Source organism: Sus scrofa, chromosome 7 (assembly GCF_054392235.1).
Source record: "Sus scrofa isolate SSC_HxYL_T2T_F1_AM1 chromosome 7, Sscrofa_HxYL_maternal_Yorkshire_Landrace_v2.0, whole genome shotgun sequence".
NCBI lineage: Eukaryota > Metazoa > Chordata > Mammalia > Artiodactyla > Suidae > Sus > Sus scrofa.
In genome coordinates, this window is record NC_139389.1 from 97,811,544 (window position 1) to 97,834,985 (window position 23,442).

The following is a 23,442-nucleotide window of genomic DNA, read 5'->3' on the forward strand; positions in this document are numbered from 1 at the left end:
TGTCTTTGGGAGTGTTCCCCTAACTTCAGTCTTCTGGAAGAGTTTGAGAAGAATTGGTATAATTTCTTCTTTGTATGTTTGATAGAATTTGCTTGTGAAGCCATCTATCTTGTCCTGGACTTTTGTTTGTAGGGAGTTTTTTTTTTTATCATATATTCTATTTCATTTTTAGTTATTAGTCTGTTCAAATTATCTATTTCTTCTTGATTTAATTTTGGTGGGTTGTGTGTTCCTAGACAGTTGTCCATTTCTCCTACAATGTTGAATTTGTTAGCATATAATTGTTTATAGTGTTCTATTATAGTTGTTTTTTTTTTTTTGTATTTTCACAGTATCAGTTTGGGTTTCTCCTTTTCATTTCTTATTTTGTTTATTTGGGGTCTCATTCTTTTCTTCTTGGTGAGCCTGGTAAGAGGTTTGTCAACTTTGCTAACCCTTTAAAAGAACAAGTTCTTTGTTTTATCGATTTCTTTCTATTTTTTGAATTTCTATTTATTTACTTCCTTTCTGATATTTATCATTTCCTTCCTTCTGCTGACTTTAAATTTGTTTGTTGTTCTTTTTCTAGTTCTTTTAGGTGGTAGATTAGGTTGTTTATTTGAGATTATTTTTTGTTTTTTAAGGAAGGCCTGTATTTTTTTTGAACTTCCCTCTAAGAACGGCTTTTGTGGCATCATGTAGAGTAGATTTGTATGGTTTGTTTTCATTGTCATCTGTCTTAAGGTGTTTTTTAATTTCCTTTTTGCTTCCCCATTGATCCATTGGGTTGTGTTTTATTTATTTATTTATTTATTTATTTGGTAGCATGCTGCTTAGCCTCCATGTAATCAGTTTTCTCTCATTTCTCATGCTTGATTTCTAGTTTCATTCCATTGTGGATAGAGAAGATGCTTGAAATAATTTCTGTACTCTTAAATTTGTTGACAGTTTTATGCCCTGTTATGTAGTCAATGTTGGAGAATGTTCCATCTACACTTGAAAAGAATGTATATTCTGTGCTTTTTTTTTTTGATACAACTGCTTGAAAATAGCAGTTAAGTTTAATTATTCTGTTGTGTCATTTAAGATCTCTCTTGCTTTATTGATTTGCTTTCTAGAAGGTATGTCCATTGATGTCAGTGAGGTGTTAAGTTGTCTGACTATTATATTTCCACGCATTTTTCCTTTTATGTCTGTTCATATTTGTTGTATGTATTTGGATGCTCCTATATTAGGTGCATATACGTTGATGAGTATAATATCCTCTTGTTGAGTTGATCCTTTTATCTTTAGTGTCCTTTTTATCTTTCTTTATGGCCTTTGTTTTAAAGTCTATTTTTTCTGATATAAGCATTATGACACTGCTTTCTTGTCTTTTCTATTTGCATGAAAAATCTTTTTCCATCCCTTCACTTCCACACTATGTGTCCCTGGCCCTAAGGTGGATCTCTTTTAGGCAGCATGTTGTAGACTCTTGTATTTTCATCCAGTCTTCCATGCTATGTCTTTGGATTGGAGCATTCAGTCCATTGACATTAAAGGTAATTACTGATAATATGTATTTATTGCAATTTTAAATTACATTGTTTTAAAATTACATTGTTTTCTAATTGATTCTCTGTTTCTCCTTTGTTCCTTTCTTTTTCTTTTTGTGATTGGATAATTTCCTTTTAAGCATGTGTCCTCTTCTTTTTGGTATTTGTGAATCTATTGCTTGTTTTTGACTTGCGGTTAACATACCTGTTTTTCAAGTAATGTTAACTCCTTCCTATATCTGCTTACTTTAGACTGATATTTGTATAAACTCAAGCACATTCTTTAAAAAGATTCCAGATTTTTTTACTCCCTTTCCCCAAGTTTCATGATTTTGATGTCCTCGTTTAAATCTTCATATTTATTCTTTTGCTTTTCCTTGTTTTATCATCACTTACAAAATTCACCTCTGATCTGTATACTGGCTTATTTAAGTGATTACTTTCCAATTTTGATTTCCTCTATGCTATATCTTCTTACATTCTTTTCCTGTTTAGAGGAGATCTTTCAGTATTTCTTTTAGTATGGGTTTAGTATTGCTGTATTCTTTTAGTTTTTGTTTGTCTGATAATTTCTTTAAATGATAATCTTGATGGGTAGAATATTCTATATTTCATATTTTTTCCCTTTTAGAAATGTGACTATGTCCTGCCAATCCCTTCTGGCCTGCAGCATTTCTGCTGAGAAATTGGCTGATAGCCTTATAGGGGTTCCCTATAATTAATTCTTGTTTTTCTCTTGCTGCTTTTAGTCTCCTCTCTTTTTCTTTAACTTTTGGCATTTTTATTATAATATGCATAGGTCTGTTTAGGTTCAACTTGTTTGGGACCTCTGTGCTTCCTATATCTGGACATCTGTTTCCTTCTTCAGATTTGGAAAGTTTTCAGACATAATTTCTTCAAATATATTTTCAATCCCCTTCTCTTTCTTCTCCTTCTAGAATCCCTATTATGTGTAGATTGTCATGCTTTATCTTATCCCATAGGTCTCTTATATGGCTTTCATTTTTTTCCATTTGGTTTTCTGATTGGATGTTTTCCATTATTCTATCTTCCAAGTTACTTAGTCATTTCTCTGCATATTATTCATTCTGCTATTTATTGCCTTTAGCTCAGCTTTTGTCTCAGAAATGAATTATTATTATTATTGTTATTAAAGTATAATTGATTTATAATGTTCCATCAGGTTCTGTTGTACAACAAAGTGATCCAATCACACAGATTTCCCTGTACGGTACAATAGGATCCCATTGCCCATCCCTTCCATATCCCACATACAACAGTTTACATCTGAAAAACCCCCTAATTGCCCATTCATCGCACTCCCTCCCCTTTCCCCCTTGGGAACACCACATCTGTTCTTCTTGGTCATGATCTGTTTCTGTTTTTTTGTTGTTGGTTTTTTTTTAAATATTTAGATAGGATCATCTGTTCCATATTTTAGATTCCACAAATAAGTGATATCATATGGTATTTGTCTTCTTCTTTCTGGCTTCACTTATTATGAGAGTCTCTAGATCAATCCATGTTGCTGCAAGTGGCACTAATTTGTCTTTTTTATGTCTGAGTAATATTCTATTTTATGTATGTATGTCTTCTTAATCCATTCATCTGTTGATGGACACCTAGGTTGTTTCCACGTCTTGGCTATTGTGAATAATGCTGCTATGAACATAGGAGTGCATGTACCTTTTTCAGTGAAAGTTTTGTCTGGATATGTGACTAGCAGTGGAATTGCTGGATCATATGGTAGCTCTATATTTAGTTTTCTGAGGTATCCACACAGTTTTCCACAGTGGTTGTACCAATTTATGTTCCCACCAACAGTGGATGAAGGTACCTTTTTCTCCACACCCTCTCCAGCATTTGTTGACTTTTAATGCTGGCCCTTCTGACAGGTGTGAGGTGGTACCTTGTTGTAGTTTTGATTTGCATTTCTCTAATAATTGGTGATATTGGGCATTTTTTCATATGCCTGTTGGCCATCCATTTTTTTCTTTGGAGAAATGTTTATTTAGGTATTCTGCTCATTTTCCCTTGAGTTGTTTGTTTTTTTGCTGTCGAGTTGCATGATTTGTTTGAATATTTTGCATATTAGGCCCTTGTTTGTTGCATCGTTTGCAAAGATTTTCTCCCATTCTCTGGGCTGTCTTCTAATACTTAAATGTTTTTCTTTGCTGAGCAAAAGCTTTTGAGTTTGAATAGATCCCATTGGTTTATTTGTGTCTTTATTGTCATTATTCTAGCAGGTGGATCAAAGAAGATCTTGCTGTGATTTATGTCAAAGAATGTTTTGCTTATGTTTTTCTCTAAGACTTTTATAGTGTATGGCCTTATATTTAGGTTTTTAATCCATTTTGAGTTTGGTTTTGTATGTGGGGTTTGATAATGTTCTACTTTCCTTCTTTTACATATAGCTTTCCTGTTTTCCCAACACCACTTATTGAAGAGGCTATCTTCCTTCCACCGAATGTTCTGTTCTCTTTTGTCATAAATTAGTTGATCATAGTTACTTGGGTTTATATCTGGGCTTTCAAATATGTTCCATTGTTCTGTATTTTTGTTGTTGTGTCGGTACCGTAATGTTTTGATGAACTGTAGCTTTCTAATATTCCTAAAGTCAGGAAGCTTGATTCCTCCATTTTTATTTTTATTTTTCAATATTTCTTTGGCTATTTGGGGGTCTCTTGTGTTTCTATACAAATTTTAAAATACTCTGTTATAGTTCTGTGAAGAATGTCTTTGGTGATTAGATAGGGGTTGCATTGAATCTGTAGATTGCCTTGGGTAGTATAGTCATTTTGATAATATTGATTCTTCCAATCCAAGAGCATGGTACATATTTCCATCTGTTGTGTTGTCTTTGATTTCTTTCATCAATGTTTTATAGTTTTCAGCATATAAGTCTTTTGACTCTTTAGGTAGGTTTATTCCTAGGTATTCTTTTTAATGTGATTGTAAATGGGATGTCTTCTCTGACATATTTCTGATCATTCATTAATAGTATATAGAAGTGCAAATTATTTCTGTGTATTAATTTTGCAGCCTGCAACTTTACCAAATTCATTGATGCATTCTAAGTGTTTTCTAGTGCTGTCTTTAGGGTTTTCTAAGTAGAGTATCATGTTATCAGCAAACACTGATAGTTTTACTTCTTCTTTTCCAATTTGGATTCCTTTTCTTTCTTTTTCTTCTCTGATTGCCATGACTACGGCTTCCAAAACTATGTTGAATTACAGTGTTAAAAATGTACATTCTTGTCTTGTTCCTGATCTCAGTGGAAATGTTTTCAATTTTTCACCATTTAGAATGATGTTAGCTCTGGGTTTTTCATATATGTTTTTTATTATGTTGAAGTAGGTTCCCTCTCTGGAAAATTTATCAGAAAGGACCATTGAATTTTGTCAAAAGTCTTTTCTGCATCTATTGACATGACTATGTGGTTTTTATTTTTCAGTTTGTTGATGTGGTGTATCACATTGATAGATTTGCAGATATTGAAATACCCTTGTATCCCTGGGATAAATCCTACTTGATCATGTCATATGATCCTTTTAATATATATTTTCATTCAGTTTGGTAGTAATTTTGTTGAAGATTTTTGCATCTATGTGCATCAGTGATATTGGTCTGTAATTTTGTTTGTGGTATCTTTGTCTGATTTTGGTATCAGGGTGACAGCAGCCTCATAGAATGAGCTTGGTAGTGTTCCATCCTCTGCTATTTGTTCATGAGTGTATTTATTTATTACTCAGTGAATTTATCACATCTGTAGTTGTATAATGATCATAACAATCTGATTTCAGAGGATTTCCGACCCACAACACAAGCACATCCACCCACCCCCCAAACTGTCTCCTCCGGAGACCATAAGTTTTTCAAAGTCTGCGAGTCCGTATCTATTCTGCAAAGAAGTTCAGTCTGTCCTTTTTTCAGATTCCACATGTCAGTGAAAGCATTCGATGTTGGTGTCTCATGGTATGGCTGACTTCACTTAGCATGATAATTTCTAGGTCCATCCATGCTGCTAAAAATGCTGGTATTTCATTCCTTTTAATGGCTGAGTAATATTCCATTGTGTATATGTACCACATCTTCTTGATCCACTCCTCTGTTGATGGACATTCAGGTTGTTTCCATGTCTTGGCTATTGCAAAGAATGCTGCAATGAAAATTGGAGTACATGTGTCTTTGCAAGTCATGGTTTTCTCGGAATAGATGCCTAGGAGTGGGATTGCTGGATCAAATGGTAGTTCTATTTTTAGTTTTCTGAGGACTCTCCATACTGCTTTCCACAGTGGTTGCACCAATTTACAATCCCACCAACAGTGTACTAGGGTTCCTTTTTCTCCACACCCTCTCTGGCACTTCTTGTTTGTACACTTTTTGATGATGGCCATTCTGGCAGGTGTAAGGTGGTACTTCATAGTGATTTTGATTTGCATTTCTCTAATGATGAGTGATGTTGAGCATCTTTTCATGTGTTTTTTTGGCCACCTGCATGTCTTCTTTGGAGAACTGTCTGTTTAGATCTTCTTCCCATTTTTTGATGGGGTTGATTGTTTTTTTGGTATGGAGCAGTAGGAGGTGTTTATAAATTTTGGAGATAAATCCCTTGTCAGTTGATTCATTTGCAAAGATTTTCTCCCATTCTGTGGATTGTCTTTTCATTTTGTTTAGGGTTTCCTTTGCTGTGCAGAAACTTTTAAGTTTCATTAGGTCCCATTTGCTTATTTTTGTTTTTATTGTCAATACTCTAAGAGGTGGATCTGAGAAGATGTTTTTGTCATTTATGTCAGAGAGTGTTTGGCCTATGTTTTCCTCTAGGAGTTTGATAGTGTCTGGTCTTATATCTAGGTCTTTAATCCATGTGGAGTTTATTTTTGTGTATGGTGTTAGGGAGTGTTCTCATTTCATTCTTTTCCATGTGGCTGTCCAGTTTTCCCAGCACCACTTATTGAATAAGCTGTCCTTTCTCCATTGTATATCCTTGCCTCCTTTGTCATAGATTAGTTGGCTGGAGGTATGTGGGTTTAATTCTGGGCTTTCTACCCTGTTCCACTGATCTATATTTGTGTCTTTGTGCCAGTACCATGCAGTTTTGATGACTGTTGCTTTGTAGTATAGTCTGAAGTCAGGGAGCCTGATTCCTCTAGCTCCATTTTTCTTTTTCAGGATGTCTTTGGCTATTCTGGGTCTTTTGTGCTTCCAAACAAACTTTAAAATAATTTTGTTCAAGTTCTGTGAAAAATGTCTATGGTAATTTGATAGGGATTGCATTGAATCTGTAGATTGCCTTAGGTAGTATAGTCATTTTGATACTATCAACTCTTCCAATCCAAGAGCATGGTATATCTTTCCATCTATTTGTGTCCTCTTTGATTTCTTTCATCAGTGGCTTATAGTTTTCAGAGTACAGGTCTTTTGTCTCTTTAGGTGGGTTTACTCCTAGGTATTCTATTCTTTTTGATGCAATGGTAAACGGGATTGCTTCCCTAATTTCTCTTTCTGATCTTTCATTGTTAGTGTATAGAAATGCTATCGATTTCTGTGTATTAATTTTGTATCCTGTGACTTCGCCAAGTTCATGGATGAGCTCCAACAGTTTTCTGGTAGAATCTCTAGGATTCTCTATGTATGGTATCATATCATCTGCAAATAGTGATAGTTTTACTTCTTCCTTTCCAATTTGGATTCCTTTTTATCTCTTTTACTTCTCTGCTGTGGCTAGGACTTCCAAAACTATGTTGAAGAGTAGTGGCATCCTCTGCTATTTTTTTAGAGTTTCAGAAGTATAGGTGTTAACTATTCTCTGAATGTTTGATAGAATTCTGCTGTGTTTCCATTGGGTCCTGGACTTTTGTTTTTTGGAAAATTTTTAATCACGTTTACAATTTCAGTGCTTGTGATTGGTCTGTTCAGACTTTCAATTTCTTCCTGATTTCAGTCTTAGTAAGTTGTGCATTTGTAAGAATCTATTTGTTCTAGGTTGTCCATTTTATTTTCATATAGTTGTTTTTATTAGTCTCTTATGATCCTTTGTCTTTCTGGGGAGTCAGTTGTAATTTCTCTTTTTTCACTTCCAATTTTATTGATTTTAGCCCTCTCCCTTTTTTTCTTGATGAGTCTGACTAAAGGTTTATCAATTTTGTTGATCTTTTCAAAGAACCAACTTTTGGTTTCATTGATCTTCTCTGTCATTTTCTTTGTCTCTATTTCATTTATTTCTGCTCTGATCTTTATGATTTTTCTTTCTGTTAATTTTGGGCTTTGTTCTTCTCTAATTGTTTTATGTGTAAGGTTAGGGATTTTTTAATTTGTTTTTTTTTTCTTTTTTCTTGAGGTAAGAGTGCATTGCCCTAAACTTTCCTCTCAGAGCTGCTTTTGCTGTGTCCCAGGTTTTGGGTTGCTCTGTCTTCATTGTCATTTGCCCCTAAGTATCTTTTGATTTCCTCTTTGATTTCTTCAATGATCCATTGGTTGTTCAGTAGCATATTGTTTAGCTTCTAATAGTTTGTGGTTTTTGCTGTTTTTTTTTTTTCTTGTAGTTGATTTCTATTCTCACAGCCTTGTGGTCGGAGAAAATGCTTGGGATATTTTCAACTTTTTAAAATTTACCAGTGCTTGATCTGTGGCCCAAAATATGATCTATCCTGGAAAATGTTCCATGTGCACTTGAGAAGAATGTATATTCTGTTGCTTTGGGATGGAATGTTCTATATATATCAGTTTAATCTATCTGGTCTACAGTATTGTTTAAGGCCTATGTTTTCTTGTTGATTCTCTGGATGATCTGTCTCTTGATGTAAGTGGGGTGTTAAAGTCCCCCCACTATTATTGTGTTGCTGTTGATATCTCCTTTTATGGCTGTCAGAAGTTGCCTTATAAATTGAGGTGCTCCTATGTTAGGTGCATATATATTTACAATTGTTATTTTTCTTCTTGGATTGATCCTTTAATTATTATGTAGTGTCTTTCTTTGTCCCTTGTGATTTTCTTAATCTTAAAGTCTATTTTGTCTGATATGAGTATTGCTACTCCTTCTTTCCTTTGATTTCCATTTGCATGTAATATCTTTGTCCATCCTCTCACTTTCAGTCTGTGTGATCCTGGATCTGAAGTGGGTCTCTTGTAGACAACATATATATGGTTCTTGTTTTTGTATCCATTCAGGCAGTCTGTGTCATTTGGTTGGAGCATTTAATCCATTTACATTCAGTGTAATTATGGATAAGTGTGTATTTATTTTCATTTTATTAATTACTTGTGTCTTTTTTTTCTTCCCTTCTCTTGTGATTTGCTGACTATCTTTAGTGTCATGTTTGGGATTGCTTTTTCTTTTTTTATATGTGTGTCTATTGTACTTATTATTGTGGTGTGGTTCTCTTCAAATGCATTTTTGATGTTCTGCATTTGCCTTTCCTCTTCTCATGTCTACTAGTTTTCACATCATTTTTGTCAATGGGTGATTTTCTACGATTATATTATCTTTGTTTTTACCACTGATTTTTCTCTTTCGAAATTTTCTTGTTTCTAGTTGTGGCTGGGTGCATGCATTCCCAGGAAGGTGGGGGCAGTGGGCAGTGCCCAGTCACAGGGCCCTCCACAGTGGGATAGATCCCTGGGGTGGTCAGGATGGGAGGCAGTGGTGGGCCATGCCCACTTCTAGAGTTTGAGATGGCTCTGGAGGCTTGTGCCCACCCATGTAGCCTGCTTGAGAGCCCATGAGTGTGCAGAGAAATAAGTTCCTATGGCAGTCCTGCCCCTGCCTCCTCTTGCACTCCCCAACAATGGTGCCTTGTTTCTCTGGGACTCCCCAGACACTCTCTAGTCTCCTTAGGCTGTTTCCATATAGCCAACTCTAGTCCTCTCCTTAGGACTGACCTCCAAAGCTTGAGCCTCAGCACATATCCCCCACCCAAGTGTCTCAAGCTATGGGCTGTGAGGTGGTGGAACCAATCATCTGTACAGCTCTCCCTCTGCCTCGCACTTCTCAGCCTGGATGCATCACTTTTCTCTGAGGCTTTGAGGCTCCCCCTCTGACCCCCAAGATGATCTCTCCACCACCCAGGGAACCTTCCTGTGTGCAGATTCTTCTCCTCTTACAGCTCCCTCTCAGGGAGTGCTGATCCTGTTTTGATTCCTTTTTCTCTCTTTTTGCTCTCTTTTGTTCCCCTTTTGTCCTACCCAGTTATATGGAGGTTTTCTTGCCCTTTTGGAAGTCTTAGGTCCTCTGCCAGCATTCATTAGATGTTCTGTGAGACTCGTTCTATATGTAGATTTTTTTAAATGTATTTATGGGAAAAGCAGTGAGCTTTGTGAGCTCCACATCCTACTCCTTCACCATCTTGCTCCAAAGTATATTTTGGATCTTTTTAGAAAATTCTCAAACCATAAATGTGTTCTGTTTTTCCTAAATCTTCCTTGTTTTTGTTTTGTTTTGGCTTTTGTAGGGGCACACCTATGGCATATGAAAGTCCTAAGGCCTAGGGGTTGAATCAGAGCTGCAGCTGCTGGCCTACACCACAGCCACAGCAACACCAGATCCAAGCTGCATCTGCATCCTACACACACCTTGCAGCAATGCTGGATCCTTAACCCACTGAACAAGGCCAGAGATTGAACCTGAATCCTCATAGATACTAGTTGGGCTCATTGAGCCACAATGGAAATACCATAAATCTTCATAGTTTTTAAATACTTTTAACTATAAAAAGACATGTAGGATATGTACTCTTCCCTGGTGAGAGATAGTGAGTCAAGTTCATTTCTAGATCATGTCACCATACTGTTAGTTGAATAACCAGCATTTTCCCCATAATTTGCAATACTCTTACTATATTTCAAGTTCCCCAGTATATTTCACTGTCTGTTTATAGTTGCTCATCTGAGCCTTTGATCTATTTTCTGTTTCTGTACTAATGCCACAGCTTTTTAAGTACTAGAGCTTTATTAACACATTGATTTTTGAGGATACTACTCTTCAGTCATTACTCTTTTTAATATTTATGTTCAGAATTACTTGGCTATTCTTGAGGTACTTCCATTTGAGTTTTGTAATTGGTTTGTGAATTTCCATAAAAATTCTTAAAATTGAGATTTTCTTGGGGATTGAATCACTGTCATTTCAGGGGGTAAAAAAATCACATTTTCCAAATATTTAGTCTTTCAATCTTGGAATATGGTAGAACTCTTTATTTCTCACGATATCACCTTTGTCTTTGAAGATGGCTTCACAGTTTTTCTTTAAAAAATACTCTGCATTTCTGCTGGCATTTTCCCTGGTTATGTGTGTTGCTCTCATGAATGAGACAGCATCATTATTATTGTGATTTTATGAAGTATGAAATAGCAAAAGCTTTGTAAATGAACTCAGCTGAGTGTATACTTCCCTGTAGCTATGAATTTGCATTTTGCTCTTTTAGAAATTTGCACGCTAATCGGGTAGTTTTCTATTTATCAGGACTTCAGCAACGGAACCACGTCTCTACACTCAGTATGCCCCAGATAGAATGTGCTGATTTCTACCAATGAGGGATGACTTATCAGTTGTGAATCTGAGCCTACACAGGCAGCAAAGTGGTGAATGTCTACTTAACACATTACTAATTTGTATACACAACTACTGATGCTCTTACTGCCATGATGAGCCATCCATTCATACTAGACTCTTGAAAAGATGATCTTATGTTTTTATAAAAGTACAAGAATCTTTCTAATATCAAAAGTTTCAGGTAAATATTTAGAATGGTCATTAAATGGTTTTCCAAATACTTCAGGATTGTACCAATTTGGCTATACTTCAGCTCTAGTCTTATTAGGTTAGATAATTCATGAACTTGGTTTGGTCCAAGGATATATTTCAGTGTATCTTGATAACTAACCATGGTTTAGACTCTGAGGGAGTTTTTAAGTGTGCAGAAACTATTGAACATATCCATTTTTACTTCTTCAATAGCTTCATATGAAAATTTCTTTTTCATGTGTGGAAATGTGCAAGTGAGTGAACCATTCTTCTAGGCCAATAAAAGCTTGTGGTGCTCTCTGGCAAACATTTTGGAATTCAGTAAGAAGATACTTTTATTTTCCTCTGTCACAGAAATGAAGTAAGTACTACTGGGAAGACACCTTTCCTCTACTGAATTTTTCTGGTAGTAAAATAAAGTTCTATGCCTTCCTTATCTCTACCCCATATTAGTATTTCAAGCACCTGAGAAGAGCACTGATGTTGACTGCCACCAAAACTTATAAATGTAGAGCTGCATCTAAACTTATGAAACTAACATACCAATTATCTTGAGGCTTTGGGAGTGATAAACAGTAGAAAAATATTAGAAATTAAAGTTTAGAGGCCTGTGTTCATAAGTATAAGAACATGTAGGGTATTGGGCAACACCAAAAGGGAAAAGGAAAAATCCTTTATCACTCAAGGTCCATAAATTTGGACCCTACCAATTACTTCTAGTTTATGGGGAAATTGATGAGAAATACATAGTTTGTAAACTCAATTTTAAAAGCTATTTTGAGCCAAATCTGCATATGATCACTATATAAATTTTTTATCCTTAAACTCTCCATGTTATTTAAATTTGCTTATTGAATACATTATGTCACATTTTTGCCCACAATTTAAAATAAAATTCTCAAACCATGAAACATATTATTCACATGAAATACTTAAAGGATGGACTTTACTACAAATTCTATGTATTTTATACATCTATTCTCATATAAATATCAGGGGGATTAGTGTCTGTGTGGCTTACCAAACCATTTAGTCATAGCTTCTCAGAGGTCCATGGTGTTTATAAGAGTTGGATGCATGCTGATTTTGGAAAGGAATTAATACGTAATTTGAATTCAGAGTTACAAGCTTTTAAACATGATCCAGCTTGGAGAAGCATTTTGGAAATATCTCTGGGGAATAAATTTATTTTATTAATCCAATCAGCCATTGAATGACATTTTTCCAGTTTAATTACGTTTATCTGCCAATGGGTGACTCTGCTTCTTATGCATGTAATTTCAGTAGGTGCAAATGGTGATGGCAAATAATTGTCCTCAGGGAGATAATTGCTTTTATAATTATTTACCCATGCAAGTTAGCTCAGTTAAAAATTTAATCCTGTCAAATGACCAGCAATATGGAAGAATGTGTTTCCTACATTCTCAAATGGAGTAAGAGCCTTTGCATTTCTTAGACATTTCCTGGGTGCCAGGCATAGAGCTAAGCGCCTTATGTACACTGTTCCACTGAATTCCGCAATCTTCTTGTAAAGTGGGCATGATTGGGAAACCTGCAGTCTTGTAGATGGCAAGTTAGGGAACATAGATTCAAACCAAGGCCAGCAAGCTGGTACAAAATAATTCCCATTTTATAGGGTGTTTGGAAGGCTTAAATGTGGAGGCAGCATGTGTAAAGAATTTAGCCCAGTGCTTGGTACGTTTTTATCTTTATCCCCATATCTGTCACAGACATTCTTACTTCTGTGACTCCTGCCTGCCTCCTTCCAGAAACCCATTCCAATGGACAGAGCAAATACCTGGAACCTAAATGAAAGGGTGGGTTCCTTGCATACCCCACCTCCTTGAGAATACTTCATCTGGCTGCTCTAATCCTTAGGGATTCTCTCCTCTCTGAACAGTCATCACTGTCATGTCTCTGTTTCTTAATAATAATGCCTGGATGTAGAGTGCATTGTAGAGGTCTTTTTATTATATGGTGACTTGCTTTTCCTCAATCTATTATTATTGTTGTTGCTGTTGTAGTTGTTGCCTTTTGTCTTTTTAGGGCTGTACTTGCAGCACATGGATATTCTTGGGCCAGGGGTATAATTGGAGTTGTTGCCGCCAGCCTACATCAGAACCACAGCAATGCCAGATCTGAGCCGCATCTGCAACCTACACCACAGCCCACTCAACACTGGAGCCTTAACCCACTGAGTGAGGCCAGTGATTGAACCTGCAACCTCATGGTTCCTAGTCAGATTTGTTTCTGCTGCGCCATGACAGGAACTCTGCTTTTCCTCAATCTAGATTGTAAATTTATTGTGTACAGGGCTTCCTTGGATCTCTGCACAGGGCATCCTATGGTACAGGGCTCCATACAAGGCCCTGTATAAATACTCTTTGCTTAAAGGTGAACCCTACAAGTCATTAACTACCTGAAGGCTAGAAGGTGCTGAGGGTTCCAGAGCAAGGCAGCAGCTCATTATGCAAAGGTGGGAAACTTCTCTTGAGGGACCATCATCCATGATCAGTGCCACATATTGGCTGGCCTCTTTCGACGATATTAGCATAACGTGGTGGTGTGCCACTCCAGGGGAGATTGTTGGGTTTTTCCCTCTTCAGAAAAACTGGCAGTGACAACTCTTCCCTCTTTCCCTATGTCCCAACTGTGTCCCCACACAAAGGTCTATAGAAGGGGGTGAGAGGTCACTATTTTGCAGGGAGAAGTGATGTTTGTTAAGAGTGACATTGAATGGTTTTCTGCCCCCAAATTGAGGAAAGGGGGTCCCCAAAGAAATTGCTCATAAAATTTGCAGTTATATAAGAAGGGGAGGCTGACAGCCTGCACCCTGAATGCAGAGGTGTGCTGCTTTGTCCTGTGCTATCAGAGCAGGCTGGGAAGAGGTGTAGGAGTACACTGGAGAGATGGAGCTGGGCAGGAGGGAGTCAAGGACAGTCCTTGGATCCAGTCTGTTACAGGGAGGGCCCTATAGTGGCCCTGCTCCTACCCTAGGCCTAAGCTCAGGCTAGGAGAAGGTGAATTTGGAGGCTGAAGGTTTCCTAGAGAATAACTCAGTGTTGGGGAAATAAGTGCTTACTGTAGGGCAATGAAGCCCATGGCTGGCGACTGAGATCTGCCTGCAGTTGGAGCTGTTTCTCAAAATGAAGTCACAGAGCCCAGGGAAGCTCCTGGGATGGGCTCCTTCTTCAGCTGGACTTACTGTGGCCTGCCTGCTTCCACATCAGTACTTTGCAGAAGGGTCTCAGTTGGCAGTGATGGCAGGTGATAATAGCAAGTTTAGCCATGGGCAGTCTGGTAAGCAAACCATGCCTTTCTCTTCACTTCCACATCATGGTCTAGAGCCAAGTATGGGCAAAGAAGAGGGTGGGGAGAACAGACCAAGCTTCTCTTCCCTTTAGGCCCTCAGAGCCACAGATCCATCAGGCCTGCCCTTGCTGGGGGAGGGCTTGAATGGAATATGTGTCTGGAGTTCTCAAATGGCCAGAACCAGGTCTTAATAATGAAGGGAAGCTATTTTAATAAGATGACTCAAAAATTAAGAAATTGACTAAGTCATTTAAGGAGTAGCTACACAGCAAGAAAGACAGTCTCCAAAAAACAGAGCAGTAGCAAATATTCATAAATGGAAGGTGATTTGTATGTAAGTGGCCAAGAATGAGACTTCTCAGTGAAACTCATCACTTCTTAAGCCCCACCGGGGATAGATGCTGGACTGTGCATATGCTGACTTCTCACGATTTCTTTGCCGAGGATATTGAAACCTCCCTTTCTCAGAGTTACATGCAGCTCAGGTTCAGAGTGGTGACTTGACTTGCTGCCTTGGCAAAGTTAGTAAGCAGCTGAGCCAAGATGCATACCTGTTACCTGCTCTTTCCATCAGGCCATTCCGCTTTCCTACTGCCCCCAGCTGTAGGGTGCCTACGCTATGCAGACCACCTTGCAGGGTCCTGTCTATACTAACTGAAAATCATGGCCTTGCTCTAAACCTAACATACAGCAGTTTGACATGTGGAATGGATGGAGGAATACCAACCATCTCCCCCAGCGCTCATATTGCCAAGAAGCATAAGATGATGTAAAGGATGGCAGGGGTGGGGCGTGGGGAACCAAGTCACATTGAGGGCCTCCGAGTGTTTGTTAAACGCTGCCCTCTCTCACATAATCTCAGTTCTCATCTCTCCTCCCTGTCTTGGTCATTTATTTTCAGGATTGTTCTGCTCCTGTCATCTGAGGGAATGATTGGCGACCACACGCTTCTTCAAGGGTCGTGTTCACAGAGACAGTTGCCATTAATTTATTTATTTTTTCTTTTTCAGCCACATTTGAAGCCTATGGAAGTTCCCAGGTCAGGGACTGACTCCAAGCTGCAGCTGCAGCCTACACCACAGCTGCATTGATGCCAGATCTTTAACCCACTGCTCTGGGCTAGGGATTGAACCCACACTGCTGTAAAGACAATGCCAAATTCCTAACCCACTGTGCCACAGCGGAAACTCCACAGTTGCTATTTAAATAAAATCTTATCTCAAGTGTCCTGCTCAAGACATCCGTCTCCTTTTCTAGCATGGCATTGTAAAGCTGAACCACTTGTATCAAACTTAAAGAGCTAGCCAATGATTATTTTAAAAACAGCTGAAGGAACAGCCATTGCAAGGAGGGGGTTTTTCTTTTTTTAATCTGTATTGAGCACTGATGTTACTATGAAAATTTAGTTGTCTTCATACAGGATAATTCCCCAAAGAAGTAGAAGTGTTGGCATGGGGGTGAGTTAAGCTTCTGGAGTTAGAAAGGAGCCTATTGCTAAGCTGGGGGTGTACAGCGTGAGGACAGGTTCCCGCATCCATTTCATGGGGAGGGGTTTCAGATGCACCTGTGGACCATGGTCAGGTTCTCCGTGACTCGTTATGAAGAGGAACCTCACCTGTGCATCAAGGCCAAATTCTCAGTGATATGCCACAGACAGGAGCCTTACAGTCTCTCTTCCAAAGGAGGCTGCTGGCTTCTGCCATGCCATCTCTGAGTCCCTGAGGGACTCAGAGTTTTGTACATCCCTGGTCAACTGAACTCATGCCTTTGTCACCCTGCTTTTGTATGTCAGGTTAATTGCCTTCTTTTTTTCACCCCTTAATTACCTTAGGAGGAAAAGAGAAGTGAGAGTGCCCATTGAAACACTCTTATAGATCTGCAAAGCCCTCCTCTGGGGATCCAATAACTAGGTGTTTATGCATTTCAAACATGGGAACATTAGAACTTAGAAAGGTTAAGGCTTTTTTTTTAAAGCGCCTTTTAGAAAGGGAAAGCTAGTCTCTGCACTCTGCATTAATTATAGACATTTCTCTGCAGAGTTATGGAAACAGTTCCATAGCAGGAGTTCTGTAAGTAATAAAGCCTAAAAGGAAAAAAGGTGGGGGGGAGGCAGTTTTTTGTAAAGTGGATATGCTCATGGTTCTGAATCCACATTCAAGGGCACAAAAACAGCCTGATTTTATTTAGGTTGAGCCAAATGCTTGAGTGCATGGCTAGCCCTTTCACGAAGACTGGAAGAAATGTCAAGTTGGATTTTCAGATCTGGATCAAGATGGACCAAATGTATATGTAGTTCAAAGCCTTAGTGGCCCACGGTAGCTGATAGGACATTGGGAGGAATTGGCATTGGGAATTTAATCTAAGCTGTATATTCTCCCTGAGTTGAACAACCTGTGTCAACAGTTCTCTCACAGGTCTGCTTAAATATTGAAGGATGAATCTCTGGATTCCAAATAAGAAGTAACAGTTCTTTGTGAAGTTCAGATAAAATGGGGGGAGAATAAATTTCCCATAAATCAACCACCTTTATGGGGGAAAATTAGCAAGAGAAAAGAAATTGGACTGTGGCTGAAAAACAAATGTGAAATATTGGATGGAGAGCATGGATGCCATAAGCAATACCCTCCCCAGCTTCCTTCTTCTGCCTGAAACTGAATTTCCAGTGCAAATGAAGCCCAGCTCCCGCGAGGAATCACTAACCACTTTTTCAGCCGTTTCAGCATCTTTTCACATCATGATGGAAAATGTTGAAATTGCATTTTCTTGGGATTTTTATGCTGGAGAGAATAAATCATGTTGCTTTGCAAAAAAATAAACAATCACATGAATAACAGGGTCAGGCTAAAAAGAAGTCCTGAAGGCACCAACATGCCAGGTAAATGAGCCTCAGAGAAAGTAACTCGCCCAAGCAAACTAAAAAATAATGCAGGGCTGAAGGAGGGTGTAGTCTTCAAGTCATATCAGCTTGAAAAGCTCTGATTTCAGGTAAACTCAATTGCAAATGATGGGGTGTAGAGGGAAAGACCCAGGCTGGAAGGGGATATGAGAACGTGGGTCAGTTATTAGGGCAGGCCTCACAGGAGGAGTGAGGCCATCCTGGGTCTTTTGTTCAGATGGTAGAGAGTGACCATCAGTTCCCCGAGCTCCTGTCGGGCCAGGGATACACTGAATGCAGTGGGGACTCTAAGATGCACGTCAGTGGCAGGCATCAACCTGACTGTCCATGTGAGAGGTAGGGGTCCTGCCAATGAACTAAGGATGTAGAGGAGAAGCTAGCCAATTAGGAAGAGGCCTCACAAGGACTGGGAAGGCAACTGGAGCTCCTTCCAGGGGGTGAGGCTTGTGGGAGGATCTAAGGACCTAGAGAAGGGAAGGCAAATGCTCTCTCAGGGGAGTGGAGCTAAAATCAAAGCCCCAGAGGTTGGTGAGTCTGGGGTTGGGTTTGTTCATCATTCATTCATTCAATTGTACAATGAATATCTGCCAAATGTCACGCTCTAGCCTCAGCAGTATACCCCAAGAGGAAGTCATTCTCTGCTCTCCCAGGGTCTACCGGCAGTGCGAGAACCAGCAAAGAAAACCAGATGCTGACAGTACAGGACAATAGAATGTATCAATAGGAACTATGTCAGTACCGTGGAGCATCTAATTCCAGCCAGAGCCCGGGAAGCAGTGAACAAGTGCCATTTCTCTGTGCCTACTCTCCTGCGAGGCACTGTGCCGCCTTCACCTGGGATCTCCCTCGAGTCTTACCACAATTGTGTAAAGCAGGTGACAATAGTCCCATTTTACAGATGGATGAAACTGGGGCTCAGAGGAGTCTGATCACTTCCCCAATGCCACACCAGTAGCAAGGGCCCGGAAGATTTGAACCCAGGTCTGTTTTGGCTCCAAAGACCGTGCTCTTTTTGAATAATTCAAAGCCCATAAGTATAGAACACACACAGCCAGAAACACTCCCCTCAAGAGTCTTTTAAAATCATTCTACTCAAAGACATGAGAGAAAGACAATAGAGATTACAGCGTGAGACCGAGGAAGAATTAAAATAGTGCTTTTAATATAATTTTCAGCAAACGTACAGTGTGTTCTTTGACATTGCGTATTTCTAAACTCATCTGGAAAATATAAGCTGCAAAAATACAGAATGCCACACTCAAAATCTATTGAGTATGTGCTTTTTCCCCCTCCCTTCTGTGAAACAGGATTTTTTTTTTACCTTCTCCTATGAAAAGCCAGCCTTGGCTGCTTGCAGAAGAATCGTTGGAGCCCTCGGTCAGAGAAGCGTTCTCAAGAGGGGTTTTCTAAAGCATGTCAGCAGGCCACCCCCACAGGAACCAAAGGGGGGATGGGTGGAAGGAAATTTGCACACCAGGCCAATATTACTCTTTAGTGATCCAGGAAAAATGCCTACTCCAAGGGTTTGGAGGACTCTTGGCCACAGACACCACCTTAGTCCTTGTCACAGGCCTGGGCTTGGGGCCTCAAAGGACCACACACTGGCCAAAGAGTCTATACAGGGACCCTTGGGTTCTCGGGCAGGGCAGAGCACTCTAAGTCAGGCCCGCGAGGTCTGTTCTCTGCAGCAAGAGGAAGAGGGCCGGGCCCTCAGCTTCTTACAAAGGAGTCTTCTGAAGGTGACTGTGACTCGGGGCAGGTTTTCTCAGTCTCAATGTCTTGGTACTCAGTGCCTAAAGGGGGGAGGGGGGAAGAGAGCCAAGAGGAAAAAGAGATCGATCGGTCTTTTCTGGTTTTCCTACTTTTTTTTTTTTTTAGGCTTATATACTAGCATCCTGTGACTGGACATTGCTGGAAACAATGCCAATAAAAAAACTGAGTTTTGCTCCATGTCACTCCGAGGAACCAGACCCCAAAGCCTAGCCCTTTGTCAAGGCTAAAACTTTCTGAGAAGCCTCGTTCGCTTTGAATCTATACCAACACCCATGTGGACGTTTCTTCTACAGGGAATAAGACAGCCATTAACTTCTCTTTATCTTATCTAAGTCACCAGTGACAGGCCCTGTCACTGCAATCTCTATTGAAGAGGTGGCTGAGGGCCAGGGAGGGCCTCCCGGTGTCCTAATGTCATTTTTCTCCTCCAGCCAGTTTGCTTTTCATTCAGCCACCGAGTCACCACCTGCTGAGTGAAAGAATCTCCTCGTTGGAACAATGTTTTTAAGCTTATGCCACGCTTCCAAAAGAGGCGTGGCTTCATTTAAAATGCATTAAGAACCCAGCTTAGTCCCATTGGTGATTTACAAGCTGTGTAGGTCTGCATGACCATGACATTCAGCTTTCCTGTTCTGTGACAGGCATGGTGGAGCCATAGAAACCCCTGCTCATTTCCTTGTCCTCTCTAGACTTGGACCCAGTGGTACAAAATGTGACAAGTGTGGGAATGTCACGCCTTTCCTCAGGATTTTGCAGCTGAGATCTGGCTTGTAGAAGCAGGACCCCACATCGTCTGAGCAGTTTGGATCATGCTTCCTCAACTTTCATAAGGCTTGAGTTCTTAGGGGCTCTGTTAGAGAAGCCTCAGGAGAAGGGAGTTGGGGAAGGCGGCGGGGGGGGGAATAGAAATGAGAGAGCTGATGTTGGTTCTTTGCACAGAATGAATAAAGGCAGAGAATGATGAGGGCTGGTCAATTTATGCTGACATGGCAAAGGTAAGAAAAGGAAGGTGTTTTTTTGTTGTTGTTTGTTTTTAAGGGCTGCACCTGCAGCATATAGAATTTCCCAGGTTAGGGCTCAAACTGGAGCTGCATACCACAGCCACACCACATCTAAGCTGCATATGCTTTCTTCATTGCAGCTCACAGCAACGCTGGATCCTTAACCCACTGAGCGAGGCCAGGGATCGAACCCACATCCTCATGGATACTAGTCAGGTTTGTTACCGCTGAGCCACAACAGGAACTCCAAGAGGTGTGTTTTTAAAGGTCTCCAATGTTTATTAAGTAAAGAGTTCTTCTCATTTTAGATTTCTGTGCCTATAGGCAAAATTTGGCAGAGGTTTTCACCTGCAGCTCTTGGTTCATTTCTCTATGAAACTATCAGGTTTTGTTGGCGGCAGGGGCTTGATTTCCTAACAGATGGCTTGCTGGCCTCATTGAAGCTTCCTAAGCAGCCAGATCTGTGTTCTCACTTTGGTAGCTTTTGAGATGAAGCAAAAAGAGCACTGGTTCAGGAGTCAGACAGACCTGGCATTGGCCTCTAGTGACTTTCTAACCAGCTGTGTGACCTTGGGAAGCTTTGGTTTACTGAGCCTTAGTTTTCTCATCTGTAAAGTGGAAACAGTTATACTTACCTCACAGGGCTGGGGTGAGGAACCTGCTGAGAGCATTATCTGGGATCTTGCCTTAGGGCACCCAGCACATGGGTAGCAGACTCTTAATAAACATGAGCTTCCCAGTCCCCTCTCCTCCTTTAAGGGGTTGGGCTAGAGAACAAGTGACGTGTTAGTTGGTTCTTCTTGTAAATGAAACTTCCTACATTGCATACTTCCACTTCATTTTATGGCCTTCCATTATAAAATCCAACAGTCTTTTTTTTTTTTAATGGCTGCACCCACAGCATATGAAAGCTCCTGAATCTGAGCCACAGCTGTGACTTATGCTGCAGCCAGGGCCACACTGAATCCTTTAACCACTGAGCCGGCCTGGGGATCAAACCCATGCCTCCACAGGGACTCAAGTGGCCGCAGTCAGATTCTTAACCCACTGCACCATGGTGGGAATTCCTGAAATCCAACACTTTTGATAAACATATCTCCGGGAGAGTTACCTTCTATGAAGTCAGTTTGAATTTAAGAACATTACTTTCTGGGATTCCATGGGAGAGTAAAAGTTCAACATACAGAATGTTTAATCTCCAGAAAATTTACTATGTCTTTCCAGCTGCTCCCAATAAGAGAACATAATCACTTTAACTCACAGAAAAATATTCAGTATCTGTGCCAATCATCAACTATTGTTGATCTGAGTCATTGATTGTTGATCTAATACAAAAATAGAAAAATCTAGAGACTTTGTCCCTAAAAGTCTAATATCTGATAATAGAGCAATATATATCTCCAACCAGTGACCGGCACTGGTGAGTCCGAAGGCCCTGGGCTGTAGCCGAGCTCCTGAGGCTGAGGCTGAGGACCCTAGGGGTGCCAGGTGGGAGAGGAGGCTGGCGACCAGGGCTGAGGGCTGCCTGCCTGGCATCTCAGCACTTTGACACTGCATTTCAGAATGCATTAGAGCAGAGGAATCTCTTGTTTCCTCTTATCTGCCTGCTTCTGGTAGAACTCCTCATAAATGTTGACCACTGGGCTCTGTGGTTAAGACCAGGTATAACACAGAAAGAGTGGATGCTGCCAGAATATAGCTGTTGCCATGTCCCAGGTGGTTACATTAGGGGGCATGTGAGACTGAGGGGCCAGAGTCTTCTGATAAGACAGTGCCTACAGGTGGGGAAGCTTCCCTCATTTCTTGCCCAGTATGGAGGGAGTCCTCATAAAGGCTAAAACTTGAGCTTTGGTTTCACAGACCAGGGTTTGAACCTCTGCTTTGTGATCTTGAGCTAATTCTGGAAGCTTTCCTATTGGAAACCACGGAACAGCAGAATACTGCAGAAGGCAAATATCTATGGACTCAAGAGTTTTAAAGTCCAGAGTTTCCTTCAAAGACAAGATGAAGGACTTATGCATTAACCAAGTTATTCTATAAACAGCTGCAGTATGTCCTAAGGATATTGCTAAGATGATAATCTCCTTATTGCCCATGCCTGTCCCTGCCCACAAATCTTGCCACCTTCATTAATCCCATCAATAATAATCTCATCACCTTCCTTAATAAAAAGATAGGCTAAACCCTAGGTGCCTTTGTTCTGCACAACAGATTGCCTCCTGGTTCCCCACTTTCTAAATGTAAGAGTCTTGGGTGTTCTGTTACACCGCACTGCCCCCCTTCCAGGATTCCCCGTTTCCCTGCAACGCTGGATGCAGCACTTTCCCAGCCTCATTTTCCTCCTCTGTAAACTGAAGCTTAAAAACACTTTCTGCCTCCCAGAACTATGGTTGAGATTGAATGAGTTAATATAAGCAATAAGCTGGTTCACAGTAAGTGCTTGGTAAGTATTAGCTACTATATTATTAGTTATCATTAGTGCTTACCAGTTATTACACTTAGCATATCTATTAGCTTTACAATCCAATGTCTTGTGTTGGTAGGAAAGGGGGAAGGAATTTGAAATACTTTTCATTATCTGGATTCACTCTTCTTTGTCTAGTTCCTACGTTTTCCTCTCCCATGCCCGTTTCCATCCCTTAGGAAAAAAGAATGCTTATTCTGGTAGAACTAGGGAGTAAGCATCAGAGCTGGAAGGGACTGTAAATTGTGTAGTTCAAATTCTCCTCATTACCCAGGAGAAAGACGATGTTGCTTTCATTATAAACCCTGACAATAATGGGGTACTTACCTCATTCTTGGAAAATGGGATATGTGAATTAGGTCCTTGCAGCTGAAGGACCCTTCCAATGCTTGACTCAGCCCATGCTACAGCAGCCTTTGCTGCTATAGCCCCCCCAGCCTGTATGCCTTGCTACTTCAGACCTCAGCTGTCTTCCAGAACAGATCAGCACACTACAGCCCTCCCTCGGCCAAAGCCAGCAAATGCCTGCCTTGTAGATACAGCTTTAGTGGAGCACAGCCTACTCATTTGTTTAGGCATTGTCTGGGGCCACTTCCATGCTAAGACGAAAGAGTTGAGTAGTGGTGACAGACATCATGGCCCTCAAAGCCTAAGAGGTTTGCCACCTGGCCCTTTACAGAAGGTCTGTGACCCTGCGCGGCTGGTCCTTTCAATGGAAGGGCTCTTTCCCCGTCTCCCGG

The 23,442-nt window shown here is 40.2% G+C and overlaps 1 protein-coding gene and 1 long non-coding RNA gene across 3 annotated transcripts in view; one reads left to right on the forward strand and one right to left on the reverse strand.

Moving 5' to 3' along the window:
* Positions 1-23,442, forward strand: part of LOC110261616 (uncharacterized) — a 186,810-nt gene that overhangs the window by 146,941 nt on the left and 16,427 nt on the right. The gene's annotated exons all lie outside the window — the stretch shown is intronic.
* SLCO3A1 (solute carrier organic anion transporter family member 3A1) overlaps positions 18,605-23,442 on the reverse strand; it is a 325,300-nt gene continuing 320,462 nt past the window's right edge. Inside the window, exon 11 of the mRNA XM_001924347.6 lies at positions 18,605-19,257. Within this exon, the coding sequence (XP_001924382.3) occupies positions 19,175-19,257 (83 nt within the window). The 3' untranslated portion in view covers positions 18,605-19,174. The remainder of the gene's footprint in view (positions 19,258-23,442) is intronic.